Source organism: Trichoderma reesei, assembly GCF_000167675.1.
Source record: "Trichoderma reesei QM6a unplaced genomic scaffold TRIREscaffold_9, whole genome shotgun sequence".
Lineage (NCBI taxonomy): Eukaryota > Fungi > Ascomycota > Sordariomycetes > Hypocreales > Hypocreaceae > Trichoderma > Trichoderma reesei.
In genome coordinates, this window is record NW_006711156.1 from 371,319 (window position 1) to 396,591 (window position 25,273).

Consider the following 25,273-nt stretch of genomic DNA (forward strand, 5'->3'; position numbering starts at 1 on the left):
GGTGACTGTGAGGAACGATGTCGTCGTTGCTTGTGGTGAGCTCAATTGAGGTCGCTGGCACGAATCTTTGCCGGACTTGCAGTCGTTAATTCGGCTAGCGGGAAAACCGCCCGCCGTAGGTCTCGTGACTTGGCACGTGACCCTCCTTCTTCACATAGCATTAGGCGACGTTGAAATGGGAGCTCTTGAGAAGTCAATCCTCTCGCTGGACTCAGCAGAGACCACGGAATCGGCGACCATCTTGCTATTTGTTTGAAGACGCAGATGCCTTGGATTGCATGGTTGACAACTGCTCAGGCGCGATGCTAAGTTTGAGCTTGTGGAAAGAAGCTTGGGGAAAGATGTAGCGTCACTGCCTCCCACAACCATCAGCCGCAAAACATCGATAAACCTGCCTCAACGACGATAACTCTTCATTTTCGTCCCGCAAGCTAATCAACCTCCAGGGTGGCATCATACAAGATTGTCCTACAGGACTCCAGTGCTATAATACTAGGTATCGCCGAGGGACACGCCAGCGAAAGAGAAGTCGAGACCTCTGCCTTCGCGATGACGTTATAATAAAACCCTATGCTTCATACGAAGTAGCTGGGTTGAAACGGAATACGAGGACATCCTGACGGGGACCTATTGGGCAGCCAGCGTGAGAATGTCCAGCTGGGGCTTCCTATACGAAACATGGCTCTGCACCGGCTTGCCGGCTCTCAGACTATGCGCAACTTCATGCGACATCCTTCTCATGCATCACTGATAAGTCGAGACGGAAGAAGATCACCAATGATGCAGATGAGCAACCAAATGAGATACCACGACGCCGAGAAAACCGAATGCTGGACATGTGATAAAAAGCACACCAACTCCGTTGGATCGGTTGTCGGACGTCGATGGTAGGAACGTTGCCGTCGGCCAGACCTCGCTCCTTGAATCATCAGCTCATGCCCTTGGGCATCCGATAATGACCTTCATCAAATTTCTGGTCCAGTCAAATCAATGCTATGCCATCCCGAACACGCGGGGACTTGCAGTCTGTAGGGTGCCACGGACGCCTGTGAACGGCCTAGACTGCCTACTTCCGCCTTGTGGCTTCCAGTTGGCAGTGTCTAGAAGACATACCGTCCAACCCTCCCGACTCTCATACGCGGCTTCACTGGGTATTATCGGAAGGGGTGTATGGCGTCTCGGGTGGCTTTACAGTTTGGACCTTTCCCGCCTAAAGTCTCTCCCTCGACTCCGTTATCGCTCTGCTGTGTCTCTGCTGCGTCTCTGCTGCGGTGTCACCATGAGTGCTCACAGCCTGTGCAACTGCGCGATATGTCAACGGTCGTGTGAGGTTACATGATTCACAAGTGCCAAGAAAAGGGTGTATTCGCGTCGAGTTGCCATTGCTCGATATTGGAGGGACGAAGGGTCGAGACTGGGACAATGTCTCGCAGAGGGAAAGCAGAGTCTGATACAGCCAAGAGTACTACAACAGCAAGTACGGGTACGACTAGTACATACTACTACCAGCCGTGCTCTACCAAGTCGAATACGGGCCCCTTTTCTTGATACGAGAGAGTCTTGTTGATCTCAGCACGAAGGCAGTCCGATGATCGAGGTCTCATGCGTGTGAATGGAGACGAGCTGAGTGCCGCCATGGGGTACAGCAGCCTCACCTTGAATGTGGACCGCGAAGGAGAAAAGGAAAATAACCCAGGCAGCATCATCTCGCCGACAAAAACGAGATTCCCCGACAAGCGCGCGCAGTGCGCCAATTTCGTGTCCTTTGCACGCTTGTTTGTTTTCTCATCCCGCGAACTTTTTTTTTTTCCTTTCCTGCTTCTCGTAATACTCCAACAGAACCCGCTCAACCCGCTAGAGGCCGGTCAGTTCGCTCGGTGGGCTGGCAAGCTGGCTCTCACCCCTTCCCCCATCGGAATCGGAGCGATGGTTTTACTAGCGAAAGCGCGAAAGGGAAAAGAAATTTTTTGGAACAATTTTCAGCGGAAAGAAGAGGTCGTCACACCGAGCTAGCGGTTGGCTTGTGAGGCTAGAGAGAAAAAAGAGAGGCCATCTACACCAACACTGTGTACTTGGACTTACTATGTCTGCCCCCTTGGGTAGAAGAAGCAAGGAAGCATCAAAAGACCCGACAACAGGCGAGGCGGCTAATACTGGCGTCCGAGGTCGATGGTCCAGGCCGTCAACAAAATTTTTGCAGAGCTTGAAGCCAAGTTGGAGCAATCGATCGAGAAACCTTTGTCCCCATCCTAGCTTCATCGAGTGGCTCTAGGAGAATCTATGCTGCCCTTGGCTTGTCAAAAGCTTGTCTCAGTTGAGGTTTGCTATGAGCCCGGCCAATCGTCGAGGGGCAATTGACAACATGCGGTTCAACAGATTTACACGCCTTGACGGAACCTGTGTAAGACGGTGGTTCTCGTGTCTGAATCATGACCAGTCGAGGCCGTCCTATTTTAAGCTTACACGCAATGAGACGTTGTCTCTCTTCTACTTGGCAGGTTGACTGGAAAATGAGTGTCTCAGAATTGCTCTGATGTCTCTCTAGAATAACCTTAAAGGTTGTCTTGGCAGCAATCTCGCGATGGCTTGCCCTACGCGATAACCTCGCATGCGCTGTCTCTCCTTTATTCCATAGCACAAAGCAAGTGAGACATCAGACTGCATCTTTCGCAACTACGAACCGTGCTGCATACCGAGTACTACGACGACATGTAACCAGTCGACAACAGCCAAACGGCCAGGTTGTAGGCGTCAGTACGGCGGACGGAGCAATTTGACCGTATCGAACTCGCGTCGAAGCCTTCATCCAACAACACTCCCCTTTCATCAAGGAGAGAGGTTTCCGTTCAAGGAACTGCATTGGTGCTTGTCCACGGTTCACGGAGCAACCATTGTTCCCAGGAATACCTACAACAGACTCACCGACCGTGTAATTCTTGGACTACGGGGTACAGTAGTATGTGTGATATTATTACGGAGGCACAGCTCCGCCATCATTTTGGACGGAATAGACAGACGAATGGAGTTGCGGCAAAAGGCGAAGGCAAGCATTGGATGGTCAGTTTTGGTTTGGACTCCGTATTATCATGTGCGGCGACCGAAAATGGCTGCTGAGAGTCAGCTCCGGCAGCTTTCCAGGGTTCATGCGACATGCCATTGGATCATGCGCGGGCCATGAAGTCTCACCGCTTCTACAAGGCGGCCCTCCATGGGCTTTGGGTGATTTGAGGCTTTTCTGGTGATGCCTGAGGCTAAAAGGCATTGCATTGCAGTGCGCGCGTTTGAGATGGATCGCATGCGTTCTGGCCGACGTTGACCCGCGAGCCATTTCCCCCGTATGCCTGTGACTGGCTGGCTTGTGATTTGAGGCTGTTATAGAGAGGGATCAAGAGAGAGAGGGGTGAAGAGGAGACGAGAGGAGGCCCTTGCTCGACTTCATGCTGCATTGTCCCTCCATCACTGGGAGCCTCTTCCATTGGCTGCAGGTACTCGAAAGGGGGCGTAACAGCGCTGTGTTACGGGGGGTATTATCATGTGCATTGCATGCCACCATGTATCGTAATATAATATCGCGAGACTCTGGGAGACTCTGGGATCGAGATACGACGGACGCTTTGGGAAGGCCTCGCAGCATCAGGCATGTAACACGGAGCAAAGGGTCGCTTGCTGCCAGTCATAGCCGACGTCGAAAGACTGCTGCTGCTGCGCAGCATGCACGGGCACCTGCGGCCGAACGGCCAAACAGTTTTCAAAAAGAGGTGGCATCACTTTCATTTCCTGCAGCGTGCTGTACATGCAGCGCGTGCTTGTGTGCGCTTCTACAGGCGACGGGTCATGTTTTGGGCTTCCAGGCTTGTTGACGGGCTGTGTGTAGCCTGACACGGCAGAGCCCCAGCCCAGCAGTGCGGCATTCTCCTGTAATAGTAGCCCGTGTCCCCCTTTGATGCGCGGCTTGGGGTCCATTCACACATCGCCTCCAGCAAAGCACCGCAGCAGCGCGCAAACGCAGAGAGACGACGGCGACGACGACGATGCGGGGTTTGTGCAGCCCATTGGAGCCGTGGGGTATCATCATTCTTGAACCAACCTTAGCGTCTGTCGTGTGCCTTTGCTTGGGTTCGACTCGTCGTTTTTTTTTTTCGCGACAAAACGTCTGCATAGGTATGAGGGGGTCAGAGCGAACCGCGCAAAGCGACGTGGTAATCTCACAAGTACGACTACGAGTATGGGGGCAGCTTCTGGCCGTGTCGGGCTCGACGCCTATTCTGGCGTAGAGCTGGGCTGGTTTCAACGCTGGCTGTCCATCTCTTCTTGTCTCCCACTTTGGGGGGCGGCTGGCTGGCTGGCTGCTGACCCCGAACGGCCGCCGATGACGATGCCATGGATGAATGGGAAAAGCTTCTTGTCCACCCAACCACGACCCCCCCGCCGGCAACGGCTTTTCTGGCTTCTTCTCGAGTTTCGGCATCATCGCTGTTCGTTCGTTCGTTTGTGGCGACAGTTGGGCTTACAATACGCGTACCTACGTTGCTTGCTCGCTTGTCTCTTGGGACATGCGGTTTCGGTTTCGGTAATGGCTTACCCGTCTGTTCCCCCCCTCTCTCCCATACTGTATGTATGTATGACGAATCTGTCCACATTTGGAGCACGAAAGGCATGGGAAAGACGCCTTCTTGGCCCTCCTCTATTCCAAGGCCTCCTGCCGATCTGAGGGTGCCAAAAGAAAAAAAAGGGCGGATGTGGCGGCAGATCGCAGCTCTCGGAAGGGATCAGCTGCATGCTCCGGCTCCGACGGGAATTCACACCTACCTGGCTTGCCAAGCTTGCCATTTATTCATGTCCTGTTTATTCCCCTCCCCTTCTTCCATGATGTCGACATGTCTTCTTCTGGAGACGCCGAGGGGGATTGCAGGTACGAGAGTAGGTAGGTACGAACTGGATTTGCGCCCTGGGGTGTCATCCCCCATGTTCAATATTGGCTCGCATGTCAGTCAACTTGCAGAGTGAGCCATCGAGGCAACGCCGCCGCCCAATTCGCAGCCTCTTTGGCTGAAGAGGTCGCTCTGCATGCAGCCGACCTTGACGAAGCTCTTTTGGCTGCTCGGAATGGGACCCCGGAAGCCATGATACATGATACGCGAAGGCAACGTGGTTCCATTTGGCGTGTCACTCCTGGGATTGTCGCATGCGTCCAACTTGGCCTGCAGCATGGATACATACCTGCCTAGGTACAGTATGTATGTACCTACGTATTGATGGAGTTGGGTCTTTTTTTTGGTCGAAAGGGGAGGGTTGCATTCCAGTAAACCTGATCGACCCTTCCCCCTTTACAGTACTTGAACGTAGTATTACAGTACAGCACTACTGTATGGGGTAGGAAGCAGTTTGTGTGCACATCATGCAATCAAATCGATGGTACTGTAGGGCCTCATGCGCGTCGGCTTATTACAGCACTAAACCCAGCTGGTATCGCCCTTTGCCCCCCTACATACAATTACATGTTGCCTTGTGTGTGTACCTGGTAATAAGCGGAATTTCGGCCAAGCTGATGCGCGTGAAGGGGGTGTTGCGACAGCCTCGGCTCCATGGAACCGGAGCCATTTGGCCTCGACGTCTGAACCATGAGAATACGGGTTGATGCTGCATTGATGAGAAGCCGGACAAACGCCGGCAAAGCCGGGCCATGGAGATGAGAAACGAAACAACGTGGGAGAAGACTGGGCTGGGCTTGAAGTTACGAGTACCTAACTACCTACTAGTAGGGATTGATTATCAAGCCTCTCCAACTGAGTAGCAAGCCTCTTCAGTACCTAAAAAGCACAATCTACCGCAATATTCAAGACCATATATATTACCATAAAAAAGTCATAGTAACACCAAAAAAAAAGGCTGTATATAGGCCAAACCTTAGGTTAGCTGTTAGGGTTAGTTAATTAAGTTAGGGTTAGTGGTTAGTGTTAGGGTTAATGGGTAACATTAGATGTATATGTACTGGGAAAGTAATATGCGTCTTGAGGCATCCCCGAGTTGGACCAATGGGTGACTGGCAGCTTGCATCTTGAGAGGCTTGCTACTCAGTTGGAGAGGCTTGATAATCAATCCCTACTAGTAATACTACATGTACGGCTCAAAGTAGCACCAGCTGAAAGAGTCGTGTTCCTGCAATATCCGCGGCCTCTGGACTGCTACACATTGCTAGCTGCGTTTTTGCGTGCTTGCAACAGACTGCCATTGCTCCCCAGTTGTATGGATAGGTGAGGTATACTACTAGCACAGCTTGAAGCCCTTTGCCACAGCCCTCCGAACGCGGCAGTGGCGTCTTCGCGCTTCGCTTCAACGGCACGATGCGCATGAGCTAGCCCTAGGCACTCCCCGTACTGTGGAGAGACCTCGGAGATGGCGCTTTGCGCGTGCGCGGGCCGCTCAGGAACGCAAGTACTGCAACAGTGCGACTCCATGCGGTGAAGCGACAAGCATTGAGCAGAGCTGGCAGGCAGGCCACGGCTTTCCCTCGGCTGTCTGGGTCCGAGGATGAGCAGAGAAAAAAGAGGTTCCCCTCACAGTATGGAAGCCTCAACCAGTTGAAGCGAGATGCCCATCTCGTGCTCCTCTCGTTGTTGTTACATGCACGGAGCGTGCATCTCCTGAACGAGGCCCGCATGGCTTTGATTGGGCGTTTTTCTCACTGCTGTTGGGACATCCTCGAGAATGTGGCAGCCCGTGACTGATTGGTCAATTATCGGCCAGAGTTGTTCTGATCACGCAGCTGAGGTGCATCATCAACATGGCATTTCCGCACTTGGTTATAAGTTTGATGGCTGATGATGCATGGGAGTTATCCATTGCAAGTTTTGTTTTGGGTTCTTTGTCGAGACGCGGATGTGTGCCTCGCCTGCTGACGCTCCCCTGAAGAGCAATGAGCATCATCCTTGCTGGACTGGAACTCATTGCTTTCCCGTCGCCTCTCGCCGTTCCATCAGCGTTCGAAGAACACTGAACAGGCACAGGCTGACCTACAGTGCAATACAGTATGCATTGCAGTACATACGTACACGTAGAAAACTCCAAGCTGCAATATCATACCGGCAGCACGGGCGGTGAAGTCGGACCTTGTCCCATCCGCCTTGTGCCTTGTGAGCGGAGCAAACCCCCTCCTTTCCCCCCAGCTCTCCTCGCTTCACCACCTGGCAGTTGATGCGATCCTCCTTGTGATGGCGCACAGCACAGCACCGCACAGCTCAGCTCAGCCCAGGTTTCTGTTCTGCGGCAAACATGGAAAGGAAAACGAGCAAGCATCCCCCCCAGCTGACGCGCCAATCGAACATCCCTGGCAGTTGTCGCGCTAGCAATGTGCAAAGTAATGCTAGTACATAGTAAGGGTCCATGGTTCGCTCATCCTTTCTTTTACTATGAGGCAATATTATTGTTCTTTGCCGGCCTACTAAGAATAGGACGGGCGATTTGGAGAATTTTGGGGGGGAAAAGCCTAGCTAGTAGCGGGCTGTTTCTTCGCTCGCCTCCCGTCATCATGATGCGGCTAATGAAGGGCCTGCTTCCTGCATGAAGGAAGGGAATCTTACTTGTACGAAGTACCTGTATACGAAAGAGCTGGTGTGCTGGGGAGACAGGAGACGAGAGAAATGCGATCAATGCCATTCGTTGCTTGGCGCCGGGTGACTCGCGCTGCTGAGCCTCACATGACTGCAGAATGAGGCTGTCACCAAGATTCCAGCGTCAGCGTATTGCGGCTTGTAGTACTATATTCTTCCCTGGTGTCACACATGCAATTGGATACTAGAGGTTTTTGCCAAGAAAAGGGATCTCAATTTGGGCGGCAAAGGTAAGATTTGACGGCCGCGTATGGCGAGCATCATCCCTTATTTGCAAGGCACATGTTTTGTACAAGCGCTCATATGGGAAGAGAGCGTGGCGCTGATACTCGACTTGTGACGAATACAGGTGCTTTCCTTGGACACGGGCAATGGCCTCAGGTACCCGTGCTGATGCGTTACGAATCGCATACTGTACTGTATTATGGGAGGGACAGGGCTTGGTATCCTCGTATCCGCCTTTGTCTAGGATATTTCCTACGCAGGTAGCAGAGAAACATGTCTTGTAGGATATATGCTTAACATGAGTGCTGCCGATGCTCTGCGGCAGGGCAGTTAAGCGACAATCTGTGAGACATTTGGGCGGTCCAGCCCTCGGTTCAGAAGACGAGGCAAGGCGGCGGAAATTGCGAGATTAGTAAGGTACAGCACCTTGCGGAGCAGATATTACAACAACAACAACAACAACAATAACAGCAGCAGCAGCACGGCACAGCACAGCAACGACTCGCAGATGCATGTAACAGGAGAGCTGCCCATCAAACCGCGTAGCGCCGGTGCTTTTCGAGGGGGATGCCGCTAACAGGTACGGAGCAATGAGAGACAGGACTCGAAAAGGCCTGTAGCGTGATTGCAACATCGATTCACATGCTGCTACTAGGAGTATTAGTGCTGGAGGGGGTGCTGCGAAAGCTGAGATCTGCCATGGGAGAAATGGGAAAAGCTGCCTGCTCCTTTTGCTCTCGTGCAGCAGCTGTTGTGCGGCACCCCTGACAAGGGCGTCGACGCCTCTCATTGCTTTTGCCTGTGTTGATGCAGATGTGAGCGGGGAAGCCAAGCGGCAGATGGCTGGAAGGATGGATGGATGGAGGGATGGAGAATGAGGAATGCCATTTCTTGTTTGCCTGTCCTTGTCCTGTCTTGAGACCTGATGTGCGAGCCTCTTAATTTGCACACAACAATCGGTGGTTTGCACACACCACTAAACCTGTTCTAGCAAGGTCGGCCCCCCATAGTAATAACATGCAATTTATACTTACTGTAAACTGGTCCAGTTAAGCTTCTAAGTCTTAAATACATCACGTGATGTAAAACGCAATTAGCTTCTCTATAAGGGACTATTGCAATAACAGCGTCAGCTTCAACCTTCAGCTGCAACTTTAACCTACTAACTTTAAGCTTTTATTTTATTACCGCCACTACTAAAACCATCAGCTTTTTTTATATCTTTCTGCTTGTTAAGATGTCTTCTATTTACACTAAAGAATATATAGTATTTAAAGATGCTTTTACTGCTATAAAAGCATCTTAAGCTACTGACGGTTTTATAGTCTTAAAATCGCAAATAATAAAGGACCGCACCAGCATACTTAATCACTGCTTTATTATCTGCTAACACAGAGGGTCTTATTGTCAGCAATATAAGAAAAAGACTGAAAAAAGGACATTAATAAAAAAGTTAAGCTGCACTTTCTCTCTTCTTATTATAAAGAAGCCCTAAGACTCTTCCTAAATTATTAGACCAGCTAATTTATAGCATAATTATAATCCAGTTAAAGATCTAATTCTCTCTCTTCGCTTATAAAAGAAGTTATAGCTTAACTTTAGTATTAAACGCTTGCATAACCTTATTAGAACTTAATTACAGCATGTAATAGCAACAGCTAGTATAATTACCAGCAAGATTTACAAAGAACATAACGGTCTTCTACTTATAAAAAAGGATGTTTAGTTCTATTAGCATGAGCTGCAGTTAGGGTAATACAGCCCTTATACATCCACATAAGCCTTCCTTAATTTCCTTAAAAATAATAACTAAATCTTCTACTATGCTATTAATCGTAATGCTAACGGCCGATTATATAGGTTCTTTTAGACCTATATAAATAATATAGAAGACTAGAGCTGGAATCTAGAACTCCTTAGTATAGATAACACCTATAAGGTAAACCGTTTTAACATGCCCTTATTCTAGATTATAAGGACAACAGCGCTGCATATAAACTTTAACGCTGGCTTTAGGTTAGCTGTAAAAGAGGATATAGAGGCCTTTATTTAGCTGCTTTAGAAAATAAAGGAAGCTGCTATAAAGGCCAAGATCCTAGATCCTAAGATTATTATCACAGACTTTAACTCAGCTTTTAAGAAAGCTCTTGCAATCATCTTTAATCTATCCTAACAGCAAATTTATATATAGTATATAATAAAGAATGTTATTCTTTATATAAAGAAGAACTGGGTTAGAAGTCTTGCTAGTAATCAGATTATAGGCCAGGCTAAGGAAGATAAAGCTTATAAAGCTGCCAGCCTTAGCCTTAGCCCTCTTATATAGCAAGATAATAAGATCTTTAACACTGCATAGTAGGAAATAGCTAAAAAAGCTGTTAAGGAGGCAATATAATAAGCGTCTTAGCTTCTTCTATCTATAATAATATCACTTTCCTGTAAAAAGGATTAGGAAAATACTGCTAATAGTATGCGTAATGCTTAGATAGCTGTAATATATGCTAAGATTAAGGAGGAATTTAATTAGCTTTTTATTAAGCTGTAAAGGGTGTTTTCAGACTAACCTAGTGAGTTTAAAGATACCTCTATCCATACTATAACACACGCTAATTTAATATTATAGAGATTACAGGTTATCTCTTAAAGACCTATATGCTAGAGCGCCGCTAATTTACCTATTATGCTATTAAGGACTATTAAAATTATAGCATTATAGTAATATCTTATATAGAAAGCGCTTACGCATAGTTAAAGGTACTCCTAAGAAATAGGTTTACTGACCTATTTTAACTTTAACAGTGCATTTAGCAGCTTTCTAAGCAACGCCGTAAGCATTATTAGCATTAATTTTAGCATAAGGTAACCTATCACCAGGTCCAGTTTATTAATAAACTGATTTTTACTAATTTGCTGTAAAAAGTCAGTTAGCAAGCCTTATTATAGATCCAGGAGTAACTAGACCTTATAAAAGACAACCTTTAAGGGAAAATAAAGCTAAAGGACTATATAGGGGCGTTCTATATGCAGTAGGGACTACCTTATTACTATATAATTTTGCCGCTATTATAAGTAGGAGAGTCTTTTAAAATAACACACCTTAATGAGCATTAGTGGCTTAAGGCAGATACAGTATGTAAAACACTAAAGATTAAGGATCGCAATACTAACCTTAGCTTCAAGCCTAAATAACAGGCCTAACTTAACTAATTCCGCAAATGTAATCCAGTGCAAGTACTGTCATGATAAAGGCCTTCTAACCAGCCTATCCCTTGGTAAGTAAAAATAGGCTAAATTCTTAGCAACTAGGAGGCATTTAAAAAATCGCTAAGTTAAGCTGCTATAATATCATAATTATAATAACAGAGTTAAAATGCAGCTGCTAGTAGCGTTCTAGCTACTACCTAGAGGCAGCCTATAGTTATTTATTAATACAGCCAAATTCTGCTGTATTAAGAACACTTTAACACACCTCCCGCGTTATTACAGCAAACACAGCAGCAGCGCTATTTCCTATAAGCTTTACAGATGCTGCCGCCACTGCTGCTACTGCTATATTAGATATTGTAAATACTGCCACCGCCGCTGCCTTAGGTATTGTAAGTGCTGCCCTTAGGCTAAGAGTTAGGAAGCTATTAGACATAGTAAACCTCTTAGCAGCAAATTAGTAAACCTGGAGGTACTTTTATATATAATTTTAGTGGAAATGTATATAATCTATCACTTCCAAGCTTATTATAGGTTTCAGGGCGTCATTTTTATTATCCTTTATGGCAGCTGCTGTTATTACAGCAATAAATGCAAATTCCGTTACCTAATAGAAGCACTTTTTATTACACATGATGTATTTGAGACTTAGAAGCTTGACTGGACCAGTTTATAGTAAGTATAAATTGCATATTATTACTATGGGGGGCCGACCTTGCTAGAATAGGTTTAGTGGTGTATGCAAACCACCGATTGTTGTGTGCAAATTGAGAGGCTCCTGATGTGCATTATTGCATGGTAATTCTGCAGCTGGAGGTAGCAGTGATAATGGCCTCTCCTGCTTCCCGTCTCGTATGCGTGCCTGTCATATGAGCCTTGATTGATGCATTCATTGATTGATTGATTGATTCATGGACCTGTCCCCGTTTCTGCGCCGCGCGCGGATAGACTGCTGGATGGACGGATGGATGGATGGATGAGAATCTGTCGGCATGAGTCTGGATGGGATTCAGGTGGATGGGCAATCAATCATCAGCTCACTTTGCTCACCCTCCACCATCGGTTGCCCTGTTCCAGCTGTGATGCGCCATGCATTTCCTCTGCCGTAACAACCACGACAAATCAGCGAAATTGAGAAAAACTCGAGAAAAAAAGACCCCCCAAGCTTGAGCCCTTTTGGTCCTTTCGGCCGCGCCATGACGACAACGGATGCATTGTGGCCTTAGGACGTTCCGTCGGTTCTTCTTAGGCTTAGCCGCAGGGGCGATTTCTTTAGTTGTGTCGCTGGCTTCGGCCGGCTGATCGTGCTTCTATTCGCCCATAGCGATTTTTTCCTCTTGATTTTTTTTTTTTTTCTTTTCCCTGCGTCGAGCGCGGCGGGCTTGAGAAATTTCGGCCGTCCGTAGTGCTTGGCCCGCACGGTGTTGGCCGGTCGTATTGCGCAGGTGGAGGCACTGTCGGCACTGTACCCAGTTCAGCAGGTGTCGCCAGTCCGCTACAGTACAATTCAGTACAGGCCACTTTCGGTCTCTGGTGGTGCTACTGTAGAGACGGCGCTGGCCAGTCGCCGGTGGGCAATTTGATGGGATTTTTGGAAGGCGAGCAAAGCCCTGCGGGCAGCGACTGCAGAGGGCGCTCAGCCACGGCTCAGACCATTGCCAAGAAGGGGAAAGGCAAAAAATAGAAGAAAATCCAGAGAGGAAAATGATGATGAGAGACACTGTCCGCAGCGGCCGAGATTGGCCCAGCGGCGCCAAGAGAAAAACCACTCACTGGAGACGATTCCACTGGCACTCACTGAACCACTGGAAGCTCCTGCGGTGGCTTCGCGCTGTGCTCTCGACGGCCTCTTGTGCTCTGCTTGCTGTTCTTGGTACAAGCAGCGAACCACTCCCCCCCTAGACAGCCACACACTCACACCTCCTACTCTTGCCCCCCACACACAAAATTTCTCTACTCTTAAGTCGTTTCCTCTGCTTCTTTTTTTTCTGCTGGTGGACTGGTGTGCTCAGGTGCTTTGCTGTGCTTGTGCTTGTGACTTTGTGCCCCCCAGTTCCGTGACTTTATTGCCCGTTGCAGCTGCGGCGCCCGCACACTGTGCCCCTCGGCCGGGTTCGCTGCGACTCCAGCACGGTTCCAGAGCGGCACAGCGTGGAACCCATTGGTTGCCTGGATGAGCGCTCGCACTGTATGGACTTCCATCCATTCTGGGTCCTACGGGAAAGTGCTTCGACGGACAAGTCTGGTGAGGCAATGAGGGTCAGTCCTCCATCTCCATCTCCATCTCCTCCTGCTAGCACGAAATCACCCCCCCCCATTCCCCAGTCCCCCGTTATTTTGTGCGCTTGTACTCCGTATGAAGAGCGAGGCACAAGGAACCGTGGACATGGATGCTTTTGTGCTAGCCTGCAGTGGCGGCAGATCAGTCTATTATCCCTCACCCATTTCGCTGGGTGCGAGAATCGTCGTGCTTCTTCGCTGCCTTCCATTGCAGTCCTGTGTGTGTGGCGGCGTCTGGACTTTTCTCGCAAATTTCTCCTTGCCCTCCAACCCTCCTCCACGGCCTCGCTCTCTCTTCGCTGTGTCTCGGCGGCCTCACGTCTAGGCAGCCGAATTATTATCAATCCTCTCCTCGCAGGCAAGCAAGCGCCCATACTATCATCGACAAGCAGCACACTCGCAGCGTCACAAACGACCCTGTCTGAGACATCGACGTCTTGACCAAATCCATCGCCCAAGAACATCGAACATCGCAGATCCCTGCATCGGCCTGCTACGCCCACGCCTCGTCACACCCCTACCGACCTCCCGGCTTCTGTCGTGTCAGGTCCGCCCACGCCACATCTGGACGGACGTCATCCGGAATCTGCCAAGAAGGGCTCCTCTGCTGCTATAGCCGCACACCCGCCAACTGCAGGACCCTTTTTTTCTCTGGCCCTCTGGCAGCGCTGATTCGGCCTGGCAGGCTGCCCCCCCCGGATCACCACACTTTGCGCTGCTTAAAGTGGACTGGCCTTCCGCCCGCCTCAAAACTCGCACTTATACCATACGCGCAGGCTCCAAGAGCGCCTTTCTTGGTTTCTTTTTTTTCCCCTTCTGTTTCAACATACCACTACCTTGAATACACTCCTTGGGTATTGATCATGTTGTCTTTGATGTTATAGCACCGCCGTCCTCAGGGACACAACTCTTTGTTTACGAGAACTCGTTCTCGCCTCGGCTGCAAGCCTTGTGTCGGCTTACACGCTTTGCCCTGCTACGACACAGATCCTCCTGCCCCTCTCGAAGTTGATCCATACTTGACGACTCGTCCGGCCGTCTCGTTCGTCTTGCTATAACAGCAGAAGCGGGACATTCAACGGCATCTTCTTGCTATTGCTGGACTATTCTCGACCTCTAGAGCAAGCCGACCTCCTTGCTCAAAATTCACTCACCAACCGCCACCACTTATACAACACCCACAACCCTAATGCCAACAACATTTTCGACCATGGCAACTCTTCCTTCAACCTCACAAGCTCCCGAGTGGGCGACCCAAGAGTCAGATCTTGTCGAGGACCTTGACGAACCCCCAGAACTCCGGCTCTACATGCCAACTCCCAAGCCTCTGCCTTTCCAGAGGTCGCCGATTCGCCCTAAGCAGGTCGCATCCTCGCTTTTGACCCAGGCCATCCTGGGCCAGTCCGACGAGGAGGAGGGCCATGTTTTCCACCCCACCAAGACCGCCAGCCAGCGCCGCCGCTCCATCGTGAGCAATGCGAGTATTGCTTCTACCGCTGATCTGACCAGTGATACTGGCATGACCAGCCCTTCGCGAACCAACACCCCCAGCCCTCCTCTCCCGGATCTGTCAATGCTCCGCCTTCACCAGGGCGCGACCGAGCAGAAGACCAGTCTCATTGCTGGCTTCTTTGGCGCCAAACGAGCGGAGGAACCTGCCAAGGAGGCTCCTCGAAGGCGATGCATTCAGTTTGCCTGTGTTGCCAAGCCTCAGGCCCAAACAAAGACTAGTGCCGCCCCTGCTGCCGCTCCCTCGACTGCCGCTCCTCCCATGGTCAAGACTCCCGTGACCGAGGAAGCGCCTAAGCGATGCATCAAGTTCGCCTGCCCGGCTCCTCGTCCTTCTACGGCACACAAGACTTCCCCCAAGCCTTATGAGCCCTCCACTCCCAAGCGGAGCATGACCCATCCTCTTCCCACCTCTCCTCGACCCTCTCCTGTTCAGCCAACGCTCGCTCGACCTCGATTCCTACGTGCTACATCCACGGAGCTCATCAAGGATGCCTCTCAGTTCCACGAGTTCGCCAGTGGTATGGCTCGCGAGGATGACTGGATTCGACAAAATGACTCCGTCCAGACCAAGCTTACCATCTCCGATACTTTGGTAAAGGAGAACCTGTTTCGCCGACTGGGGGCTGAAGTCGAGGAGGAAGCCGAGCAGGAAGAGCAGGAAGAACTCGAGGCCGAGACCGCCATGGGCGATGATGAGGATGAGGACGAGGATGAGGACGAGGACGACGAACTCGATGTTCTGGATGTCGAGGACGAGGACGAGGATGAGGACGAGGATGATGAGGACGAGATGGACGATGGCTCCGACGGATACCACACTGATGAAGAGACCGGCTTCGCTGATTCCGACGAGGAAGATGACGAGGACGAGAACATGATCTTGTGGACTCCGGGCCGCACCCCATCTGCCCTCAATCAGGTCACTACTAGCCTGGCTCGCCGTCTCTCCATGACCGAGCAACACTCGGACTCCTCTATTGGATCCCGACGCAGCCGTCGCCGATCCAAGCCCCGTCCCATTGGACCTCAAGTCGAGGCGCCGGACTTGCCCGACAGCACTGACTTTGTGTGCGGCACGCTCGACGAAGATCGCCCTGTTGAGGATGCCTACCTCTCGTGCCTCGCCGCCCGCAGGAACGAGAAGCTGCGCATCATCCCCCAAGACATTGATCCAAGCTTCCCGGCTTCGGACCTTGAGGAAGAGGACGACGATGATGTCTACGCGGCTGCTCCTGACAGCGACGATCACGCTTGGGTCCAGGGAGCCATGGAGGATCTTGATGACGAGACAGACCGCGCTCGAAGGAGGCGCAAGGGCGAGACCACCTCTCCCCGACGATTCCGTTCTCCGCCTCCCAAGCGACGCGGCTCTCCCGCCCCCAAGCCTCGCGCACGCTCTCCCAAGCCGCTCTTTGACCGCCAGTCGCCTCGACGAGCTCGCTCCCCTGCGCCCAAGGCGATGGCCATGGCGACTCCCATCCAGACTCCACGACAGGGTGCGCATGCCAAGTTCCAGCTGGCTGGCCGTCCTGGCCTTACCCATACAAAGTCTCTCCCTCGCCCTGCCGCCATCTTCCGCCACCAAAAACAGCCCAAGGGCTCCAAGACTTCCTCTGACAATGATGCGCACATCCGCAGCGCCATTGACATCGTCAAGGGCCTCGAGAAGAAGCGTCTTCGCCGCAAGGAGAAGTTTTTCCAGAAGTACTGCGATCGTGCCCGCCGCGGCCAGATCCCTGAGCGCAAGCCGCTCCCTGGCACCGGCGCTGAACGCATGCGAGAGCTTGGGTTGCTCATGGCCGGCAAGAAGGACCCGGGCAACTACGTGCTCTCGTGTTAAAAAGAGGAGAGATTTTCGAAAAAAAGTTTTTGCTGGCTTCTACAACTTCTTATTAAACCAACAAGGACGCATCTGGAGGAGTTTGAGCGAGCCTTTGATAGGCAAGGGTTCCACAGTCCCACCATTCGATGGGCGGCGTTCACATTTCATGACCGCAGCCGCTTATGGGCGAGTCCTATTAGACCGGTGTCCACTGCTCTTCCTTTTGTCGTCTTCATTCTCTTCTGTCTTTCCTTTTGACGACTTTTACGACTTTTTTCTATCTTATATAATTACATGACTTGACCCGGAGTCTGGCCCTTTGCAGAGGCCGCTCCTGTACATAACGACCTTTTCACATTATACGTCTTGGGTTTTTGCTGTTCGCAGCGGAAAGCAAGCATACTTGGAAACAGTACATCTTTGGGCACAGAAGGCGGGAAGGCTTTTTGATTGCTTTTTGGATACACCATGAGACGCATTGGGAATGCGCGACTCAGCTGGCGTTGGAGGCGGGCACACAAGATGCCGTCTGCTTTATTACTAGATAGTAATCCTACTGATTTCAAGGACATTTGTTGAATCAAATCTGTCTGCTGTGATTTTCTGATGCGTTCTGGTTCGGAGAATAATAATCTTGTGATGACAACTGGAGTGTTGGAGCAGTGAGTGAGTGAGTACTGTACATGTAGGAAGCCACGTAATCCAGAGCTCAGACTGTGATTGAGAGTCGGTAAGGGAAACACAACCTTATGCACGCCATGTTTCTCAATGGAGTGATGGAGATACTGTCAGGAAATGCCGCACAAGCAAGATTTGCAGACTACTGTTACCTGGATTCTTGTTTGCTTATAGTAGGCGTTGAATCAACATCCAGACATCCCTAGGTAGTCTAGTATGCGACGCATTGAACATTGTCACTGATATGAGGGAGTATTGTATAGTAGGTACTACTCAAGGTACTATTGGTGCCTGAGCAACAAGGCACGTCACGTGGCCCCCGGCCTGCGTTCCCTTGCCTTCCACGCTGCGCCAAAGGCCAAGGCGGTAAAACACATGATTGTCCTTTCCGATCCCACTCTAGTCTCGCAATCGACATCATCACACACAACCTTCTTCTCTTTCTCTTCCCTTCTCCGGCCTCGTTTCCCTGTTTTTGCCGTTGCGCAACTCTCCCCGCCTGCCCGGCCATCGACACGGTTCCCTTGACGGACATCCTCGATACACGAATTCAGGTTTCGCAATCCGTTGTTGCTTCTCGAGCAATCCAATCGCCCGCCATGTGGATCGTCAACTGGTGTATGTTATTGGGATTCCCTTTCTCCGTTGCGGCGCTCCCTCCCCCCCATTGGATCCCGGAAGGGGTGCAACAGCTTACCTGATGCGACATCCGGACTCCTCTATTCTTTGGGTGGACGAAGCTTTGAATTTCGAAGTGCCAGTTTACTGACAAGTTGTCTTGACTTCTCGTGGTGTGATTTTTAGTCTACGACGTCTTGTCGTCTTTGGGTCTGCTTAACAAACACGCCAAGCTGCTCTTCCTGGGCCTCGACAATGCCGGAAAGACCACGTTGCTACACATGCTCAAGGTATGTTCTGCCGCCGACCACGACACGACACTCGATGCCCGAAACGGTGCACCACACGCGAATAGGATGAATGCTTTTCTGCGATGGGAGGAGGACTCGCTGGCTTCTTTTGCGCGCACGTGGTCGATCTGTTGCTATGGGACCTGGAGCTTTGCAGTGTTGCTAACGCAAGGGGGGGATTTTGTGCTTCTCTTAGAACGACCGAGTTGCTATCCTGCAGCCGACTCTCCACCCTAGTAAGTTTTGCCACTGCCGCTGCCGTCGCGGGCGGTTTGGATGTATGGGGTTTGTGGAGGGTTTCTGACTTATTTGTAGCTTCTGAGGAGCTTGCCATTGGCAATGTTCGATTCAACACTTTCGATCTAGGCGGTCACCAGCAAGGTATGCCTATATCCTTTGTCTCAATCCTTCCGTTTCGCTAGGGCGCTTTCCAATCTTCTGGCTGGAGCGCCTGGGCATAACACCATGCTGACCGTGTCCAACACCAGCCCGCCGTATCTGGAGAGACTACTTCCCCGACGTCAACGGTGTCGTCTTCCTCGTCGACGCCAAGGACCACGAGCGATTCCCCGAGGCCAAGGCCGAGCTCGACGCCCTCCTGTCCATGGAGGAGCTCTCCAAGGTTCCCTTCGTCATCCTGGGCAACAAGATCGACCACCCCGACGCCGTGTCCGAGGACGAGCTGAGGCATCAGCTGGGCCTGTACCAGACGACTGGAAAGGGCAGGGTGCAGCTCGAGGGCATCCGACCCATTGAGCTCTTCATGTGCTCCGTGGTGATGCGACAGGGCTACGGCGATGGTATCAGGTGGCTGTCCAATTACGTTTAGAGCAAGAGATGGGAAAATGATGTATGTTTGCTATGATGTGTGTGTGTGTGTGTGGGGGGGGGGGGGGGGGGGGGGCAAGGATTGTAGGTCGTCTCAACGAGTTGAAGTAATGACGAATTGGAAGATGTCAAAGGGGGGGAGAATTGAAGAGGGAGGAGGCGTTGGGCCGTGAGTATCTGATGAGACTCGGCATTCTCTTTTAGGCGAAACTTGTTGGCTTTCAAATTCATCCGCTGCTTATAGTATGGTCATACTAGTCCACTTGGTGCAAGTAATGGTTTGTCGAGACGGACAGTTGGGTTCTTGCTCCTAGACAGAATGACGGGGAGAACATGTGCTCATCCGCTAACGACGACGAAATTGTTGACATTGCAATCTCTGAAAGCACCACTTGTGGGAGTCGCATTTGCGAAAAGAGCGCAAGTGTAGATCAAAAGAGGTTCCAACAGCTCCTTATTCCAACTCTGTATTTGTTACATACAAGATTCAAGCTCCTCAGCAGTACTTGAACAGATCCAGACAGCCAATAACAACAACGCTATCGAAAGACAACAAGGTTCCTGACCTAGAAGTGTAGCAAAGAGAAGCAGCCTCCAATTTAGAAAGCAACCACATTGCCCGTTTAATTCACTGTAGATAGATAGGAAAGACAGATAACCCCCTTTCCTTTTTTCTTTCAAGTTCATATATCATCATAGAAGCATCTGTTCGTGGACAACAATAGAGCACAGACATATTACCGATTAAAGAGATGGGAAAAACCATCTTTCTTCTTTTCTTCCAACGTTTTTTCTCCTCCTCCTCTTGGTCTCTTTTAGTTTCTTTTCCCATCCAGTCAGCGCGCAAAAAGGGGGGTATATGGTGATAAGGTAAGTAGGTAGGTGATGCGCATATGCAATAACGATTAGCTACAAGCTGTGGTTTACAGCCATGTAAGGTATGTATAAAAAAAGGCTAGAAAAGAGAGCCGACGGATATCCCAAGAAACGGAATAAAAAAAAGAGAAAAAATTGACTGCCAAAATGCAATGGGATGCTACGCTTGCTATGCTGTGACATGCTCCTGCTCGTCCTCTTCATCGTGGTGCTCTCCGTTGTTGTTGTTGTTGTTGTTGTTGTTGTTGTCGTCATCGTCCTCTTGCGTCGGGGTATCGAATGTCTTTAGCCAGTCGTTTGCGTATTGGAGGTGTTCCCTCATGCTGGAAATCATGTGGTGCAGCTCGTTCTTGAGGTCCTCCTGCGTGCCGAGCCCCTGCAGGACATTCGGCGAGGGGGCGTTTGGCAGCGGCGGCAGAGACGTCATGATGGACGAGTTGCGGGCGCTCGTCATGATGCCCAGGCCCGACGGCTCCCATTGATTGTGCGGCCTTTCGTCGGGCGTGGTGGGCGTGCTCTGCAAGTCGCTCAGCTGCCGCGTCAGGGAGGGGACGGACTCCATGTCGTCGTCAATGTACAAGGACGGCTCTCGCGTGTTCATGTCTGTGTCGGCGTCAAGCTCCAGGTCAAACGACAGCGACCCGTGGACCGAATCGGACGACCGTATATGCGAGCTGGGGGCGAACGAGCTAGGCCCACCATATCCTCCGTCGTCCGCCAGGGAAGCGTCGAGGTCGATGAGACTCATGGCGGAATCCCGATTCGTCGCGGCACCCGCGTCGTCGTATGAATGCGGCGGACGCAGGTGCGCGTCGCTTGAGAAGTCTTCATTGTCGCTGTAGGGGTCTGACTGGGGGGCAAACAGAGCCGAGACGGGCGTCATGGCGGGAAAAGTCCACTCTTGGGTATCGCGTTTGGCCGTGGAAAACGTCCACTCCTGCGTGCTCCGTTTCTCCTCCGTGGGAAAGGTCCATTCCTGCGTATTCCGCTTCTCGGCGGTTGGGAACTTCCACTCCTGCGTCTCGCGCTTGTTGGAAGGAAACGTCCACTCCTTGGTGTCCCGCTTGTCTGCGGTTGAAAACGACCATTCCTGCGTTTTGCGCTTGGTTGGGAAATCCCAGTCCTGAGTTTTGCGACGCTCATCGACGGATCCGCTCAAGTCAATCGAGATGGGCCGCGCCGCTGGCTTGATCGTCTCTTCGTCAAGGCTGGACGCCATCCTGGGACCGCTGTCGCTATCAAACGCAAGGTCGAGATCGATCAACGACTCTCGTGCGGGCGCTGGCGGTTCTGGCTTCGGCTTCGGCTCGGGCTTCTTCTGTGATGGCGGCGGAACCGACGTTGGCGGCGGCATCGGTATCCTGCCATACCAGGCCCGCGAGGCGTCGCCGTAGTTGGTGATGGTGTACGGATCAAAGACCTTTTCCAGAGGGGCCTTGAGTTCCTTCATGGTCGGGGGTGGACGCCTGCGTCGACGCTGCATCGGCCGCGCCGTGTTTTCGGGGCTAGAGGCAACGCTGGGGTAGTACTCGGGGGCAGGCCGTGGCTTGGCCGTGTTCTGGAACATGAGCTCGTCCACCTCGTCAAAGTTGCCAAAGTCCCAGCCGCTCTGGCGGACGGGCGACCGTTCCCTGCGCGGCGCCTGAGCACCACCGGCGGAGAAGAGAGACTGCCTGCTCCCGCCCTGAGACTCCCAGTGCTTGTAGTCGGCCACCAGCCGGGCGAGAGACACGGTGGGGAACCGGTCCTGCGTGTTGAAGATGTACGGGTGCCGCTGGACGTCCTCGATGGGCGGTCGCCGCTTGGGGTCCTCGACCAGGCAGAAGGCGATGAGGTTCTTGAGATTGTCGGAGAAGCGGTCGCCCTGGAGGCGCGGGCGATGCTGCTTGAGGTAGGCGCCAAACTGCTGGATGTTGATCCTGGCGGTGGCGTTTGGCGGCAGGCCGTTGGCGATCTCGTAGGCCATGGACCCAAAGGCCCAGATGTCGACCTCGATGCCGTAGGCGACGTGGGGGTCGAAGAGCTCGGGGGCCATCCAGTGCAGGGTGCCGGTGATGGTGCTGCGCTTGTCGAACTTGGTCTCCATGATGCCGGCGACGCCAAAGTCGCACAGCTGGACGCCGCCGGCGTCGGTGACGAGGACGTTGGCGCACTTGACGTCGCGGTGGATGATGCCCTGCTTGTGCACCCAGAAGAGCGCCTCGGCAACCTCGCGCAGGATGGGGATGATCCAGCGCTCGGCCAGGCCGCTCGTGGGCCGCATGAGCGACGCGACGCTGCCGCCGGCGCAGTACTCGGTCACGATCCAGACGGCCTGGCCAACCAGCTCGGTGCCGACGACGGCGTTGACGTTGCGCGCGCCGCTGTTGCTCAGCAGCTTGAGCGTGTTGACCTCCTTGAGGATGTCGCCCAGCGTGTCGGCCGCCCCCGGCTGGATGCCGTCGCCCTCCTCGATGCTGATGACCTTGACGGCCACCAGCTGGCTCGTCTTGGTGCCCACGGCCTTGTACACGCGCCCGAAGCTGCCCTTGCCGATGAGCTCGAGCAGCTTGTACGGCGGCACCTCGCGGCCGGCCTCGGCGCACTCGCGCAGCACGGCGGCCTGCGCGGCGCGGGCATCTTCAATGGCCTTGTGCTTGGTGGCCGAGTAGCTGGGCGCCGACGAGAAGCCATTGGGGAGGCTGCCGGCGTAAGGGGGCTGCATGGCCGGAGGCGAGGCTGTCGTCGTCGCCTTGTCGAGCGGTCGTCGTCGTCGTTCGTCTGTCGTTCGTTGCCTTATCGCTAGGTAGGTAGGTACCTGTAGGCACCTATCAGACGGTCGCTATAGGGGCTCTCAGGCGTCGCGGTCCCCTAACGGCCGGCGCGGGCCAGCGTGCCACGGGCGCTGTAGCGTCTGCAACAGGTGCCTGTAGCGTCGTAGTGCACTGCAGAGCTAGGCTGCTGCACCGGGCGGTTGGATCAGCCAGTCACGCAGGGGGACCAGTCAGACTGGCGTCCACTTTGCTCTTGCTGGCGGTGGACGGGCGAAGGCTGAGGACGAGAACTTCGAAGGCGAATCGCGCGTGAAGCAGACGGAGGCGGGAGAAGAGACAAGGCTTCGGTATCATGAAGAAACGGTGACGACGACAAAAGAGGCGTGGAGGAGATGGAATGAAGGAGCAGAAGAGGCAAAAAAACGACGGCCAGGAAAACCGAGAGGAAGAAAGAGTTGAGTCAAGGTACTGGCTACCTGTCTCGGCAGACAGGCAGAGACGCTCCATCCCCCCCTGGCTGATGCCTCATCCTGCTGGCACCTGTAATGCAACTCGTACTGGGTACCTGGCCCGGTCCATCAATGCGCGATCAAACCAGCAAAAGCAGGCAGAAACATGAACCAGCTGCGACAAGCCCCTGGCAAGCTTCAAGTTTGATGGACGTCTCCAGGGAGCCACCAGGAGCCGAAAGGGAGGAGCCGCTATTAACCCCTGAAGCCCTTCTCGCAAGGCTCCGCTGCCGCTGGCTGGGAATGGAAGGGTCCCGCTAATCGATGCGGAAGCCTGGGGACTTTTTTTTTTTTTTTTGCCCTTACTTTTTATTTCTCCCCCATCAGCCTTGCCAGGGGTCTCGTGCACCTTCAGCCGGGTGCCGACGTCAGCGTTTTCTCTTTGTAGCTGAGAGACATTGGAGAGCGCTGCATGTGCACATGCTGTGATCAAGCACCGTCGACTGGAGTCCCGTGAGCAGCTTGGGCCTCGCCATTGTTGCCGCGTGCTGGCCTTTTAACGATTCGCCTGACTTTCTTGCTTCCTCTAGCCTGCACAGCCGTCCTTCTTCATACCTACTTATCTCGATCTGCTACCTCCCTCGCACATATCATATCTACCATATATATGGCCGTATATATATAGAAGCCTTCGCCATGATCAAGACGTCAGTTGCCATCGCGGCCCTCAGCGCAGGAGGAGGCGCCGCTCTCACCGCCGCTCTCTACTCTCTCCGCTCCAACAAAGACAAGCTCGCAGACATGCCGCCCACGCCCGCTCCCTCCCTGTCCTCGTCGACGGCCATCGCCGCCTCGCCGACCGCCGTGGCCGCGATCCCCGCCAACCAAGTCTTTGGCGGCCCCGGCGGCCCCTCCTCCTCGTCGATGACGCCGGGCTCCGCGCCCGTCAACCCGGGCGGCCTCTTCGAGTACGGCTTCCCGGGCCCCGTGTCCGACATCGCGACCCGCGCGGCGCTCATCTCGAGCTACGACCGGCGCACGCGCAACCCGCACTGGGTCGCCGAGCACATCACGCCCGAGTCGCTGGCCAAGCGCGACGGCGACCGCAAGAACAGCCAGTTCCTCGAGGACCCGGCCGTGCCCGCAAAGTTCCGCGCCCTGCTCAAGGACTACTACCGCAGCGGCTACGACCGGGGCCACCAGGTGCCCGCCGCCGACGCCAAGTGGTCGCAGGCCGCCATGGACGAGACCTTTTACCTGACCAACATGAGCCCTCAGGTCGGCGAGGGCTTCAACCGCGACTACTGGGCGCACTTTGAGGACTTTTGCCGCCGCCTGACGCAGCGCTACCCGTCGGTCCGCATCGTCACGGGGCCGCTGTACCTGCCCAAGAAGGACCCCGTCGACAACAAGTGGTACGTCAAGTACGAGATGATTGGCACGCCGCCCTCCGTCGCCGTGCCCACGCACTTTTACAAGGTCATCTTTGCCGAGGACGGCCGCGTGGGCGGCAATGTCGCCATCGGCGCCTTTGTGCTGCCGAATGCCCCCATTGACAATGCCAAGCCCATTACCGACTTTGAGGTCCCCGTCGAGGCTGTCGAGCGCGCCAGTGGGCTCGAGTTTGCCAACCAGCTGCCCATGCAGCGGAGGAGGAGGCTCTGCGCCGACACGACGTGCGCGCTGGTCATTAAGGATTATAGCGAGAGGCAGAAGGCGTTTGCCAAGGGCCGGTCGGCCTCATCATGAGGCTCTTGGTGGGAAGAGGGATGAAGACGCCGTTTGATGAAAGAGAGCTGAGGGGGTTTGACGACGCAATGTTTGATTACGACTACTATTTACACACACATCCCAACGGGGGTTCTTCTCTTTTGTTACATGTGCCACGATAGATCAGACGTTCTGCTTCTTCACCAGCATCTGCAACGCTATAGAGAGCGACAAGTTGACGTTTACGCGGCTTGCTTACACTGTATCATTACCATATTCGATTGCCATTAGACAGACGGGCAGTAACAGACACCACGCACCACCAAATCGCATGTCATCTGTCCGCTCTCTCTCTATATATATTTATATGCTACTACATATACTCAGATAGCCCAGTCCAATAGATAGAAATGAGATT

At 52.7% G+C, this 25,273-nt stretch overlaps 4 protein-coding genes across 4 annotated transcripts; 3 read left to right on the forward strand and 1 right to left on the reverse strand.

Annotated features, from left to right (window-relative positions):
• Positions 1-14,529: 14,529 nt before the first annotated feature.
• Positions 14,530-17,221, forward strand: TRIREDRAFT_121777 (uncharacterized protein; the record flags this gene model as incomplete). The annotated part of the gene is made up of 2 exons (XM_006965254.1): positions 14,530-15,137; positions 15,219-17,221. 2 exons carry the CDS (start codon positions 14,530-14,532, stop codon positions 16,669-16,671), a joined length of 2,061 nt encoding a protein of 686 aa, XP_006965316.1. The 3' UTR covers positions 16,672-17,221.
• A 709-nt stretch (positions 17,222-17,930) lies between these two features.
• sar1 (small GTPase) lies at positions 17,931-19,068 on the forward strand (the record flags this gene model as incomplete). Its single annotated transcript, XM_006965255.1, has 5 exons — positions 17,931-17,949; positions 18,136-18,239; positions 18,436-18,475; positions 18,555-18,620; positions 18,728-19,068. 5 exons carry the CDS (start codon positions 17,931-17,933, stop codon positions 19,066-19,068), a joined length of 570 nt encoding a protein of 189 aa, XP_006965317.1.
• A 2,412-nt stretch (positions 19,069-21,480) lies between these two features.
• On the reverse strand, positions 21,481-22,647 carry TRIREDRAFT_61703 (germinal center kinase; the record flags this gene model as incomplete). The annotated part of the gene is made up of 1 exon (XM_006965392.1): positions 21,481-22,647. A coding segment is annotated over one exon (1,167 nt), but the record flags the coding sequence as incomplete, so codon positions are not given.
• A 1,422-nt stretch (positions 22,648-24,069) lies between these two features.
• TRIREDRAFT_61794 (uncharacterized protein) lies at positions 24,070-24,894 on the forward strand (the record flags this gene model as incomplete). The annotated part of the gene is made up of 1 exon (XM_006965256.1): positions 24,070-24,894. The coding sequence occupies one exon, from the start codon at positions 24,070-24,072 to the stop codon at positions 24,892-24,894; it is 825 nt and encodes a 274-aa protein (XP_006965318.1).
• Positions 24,895-25,273: the final 379 nt, after the last annotated feature.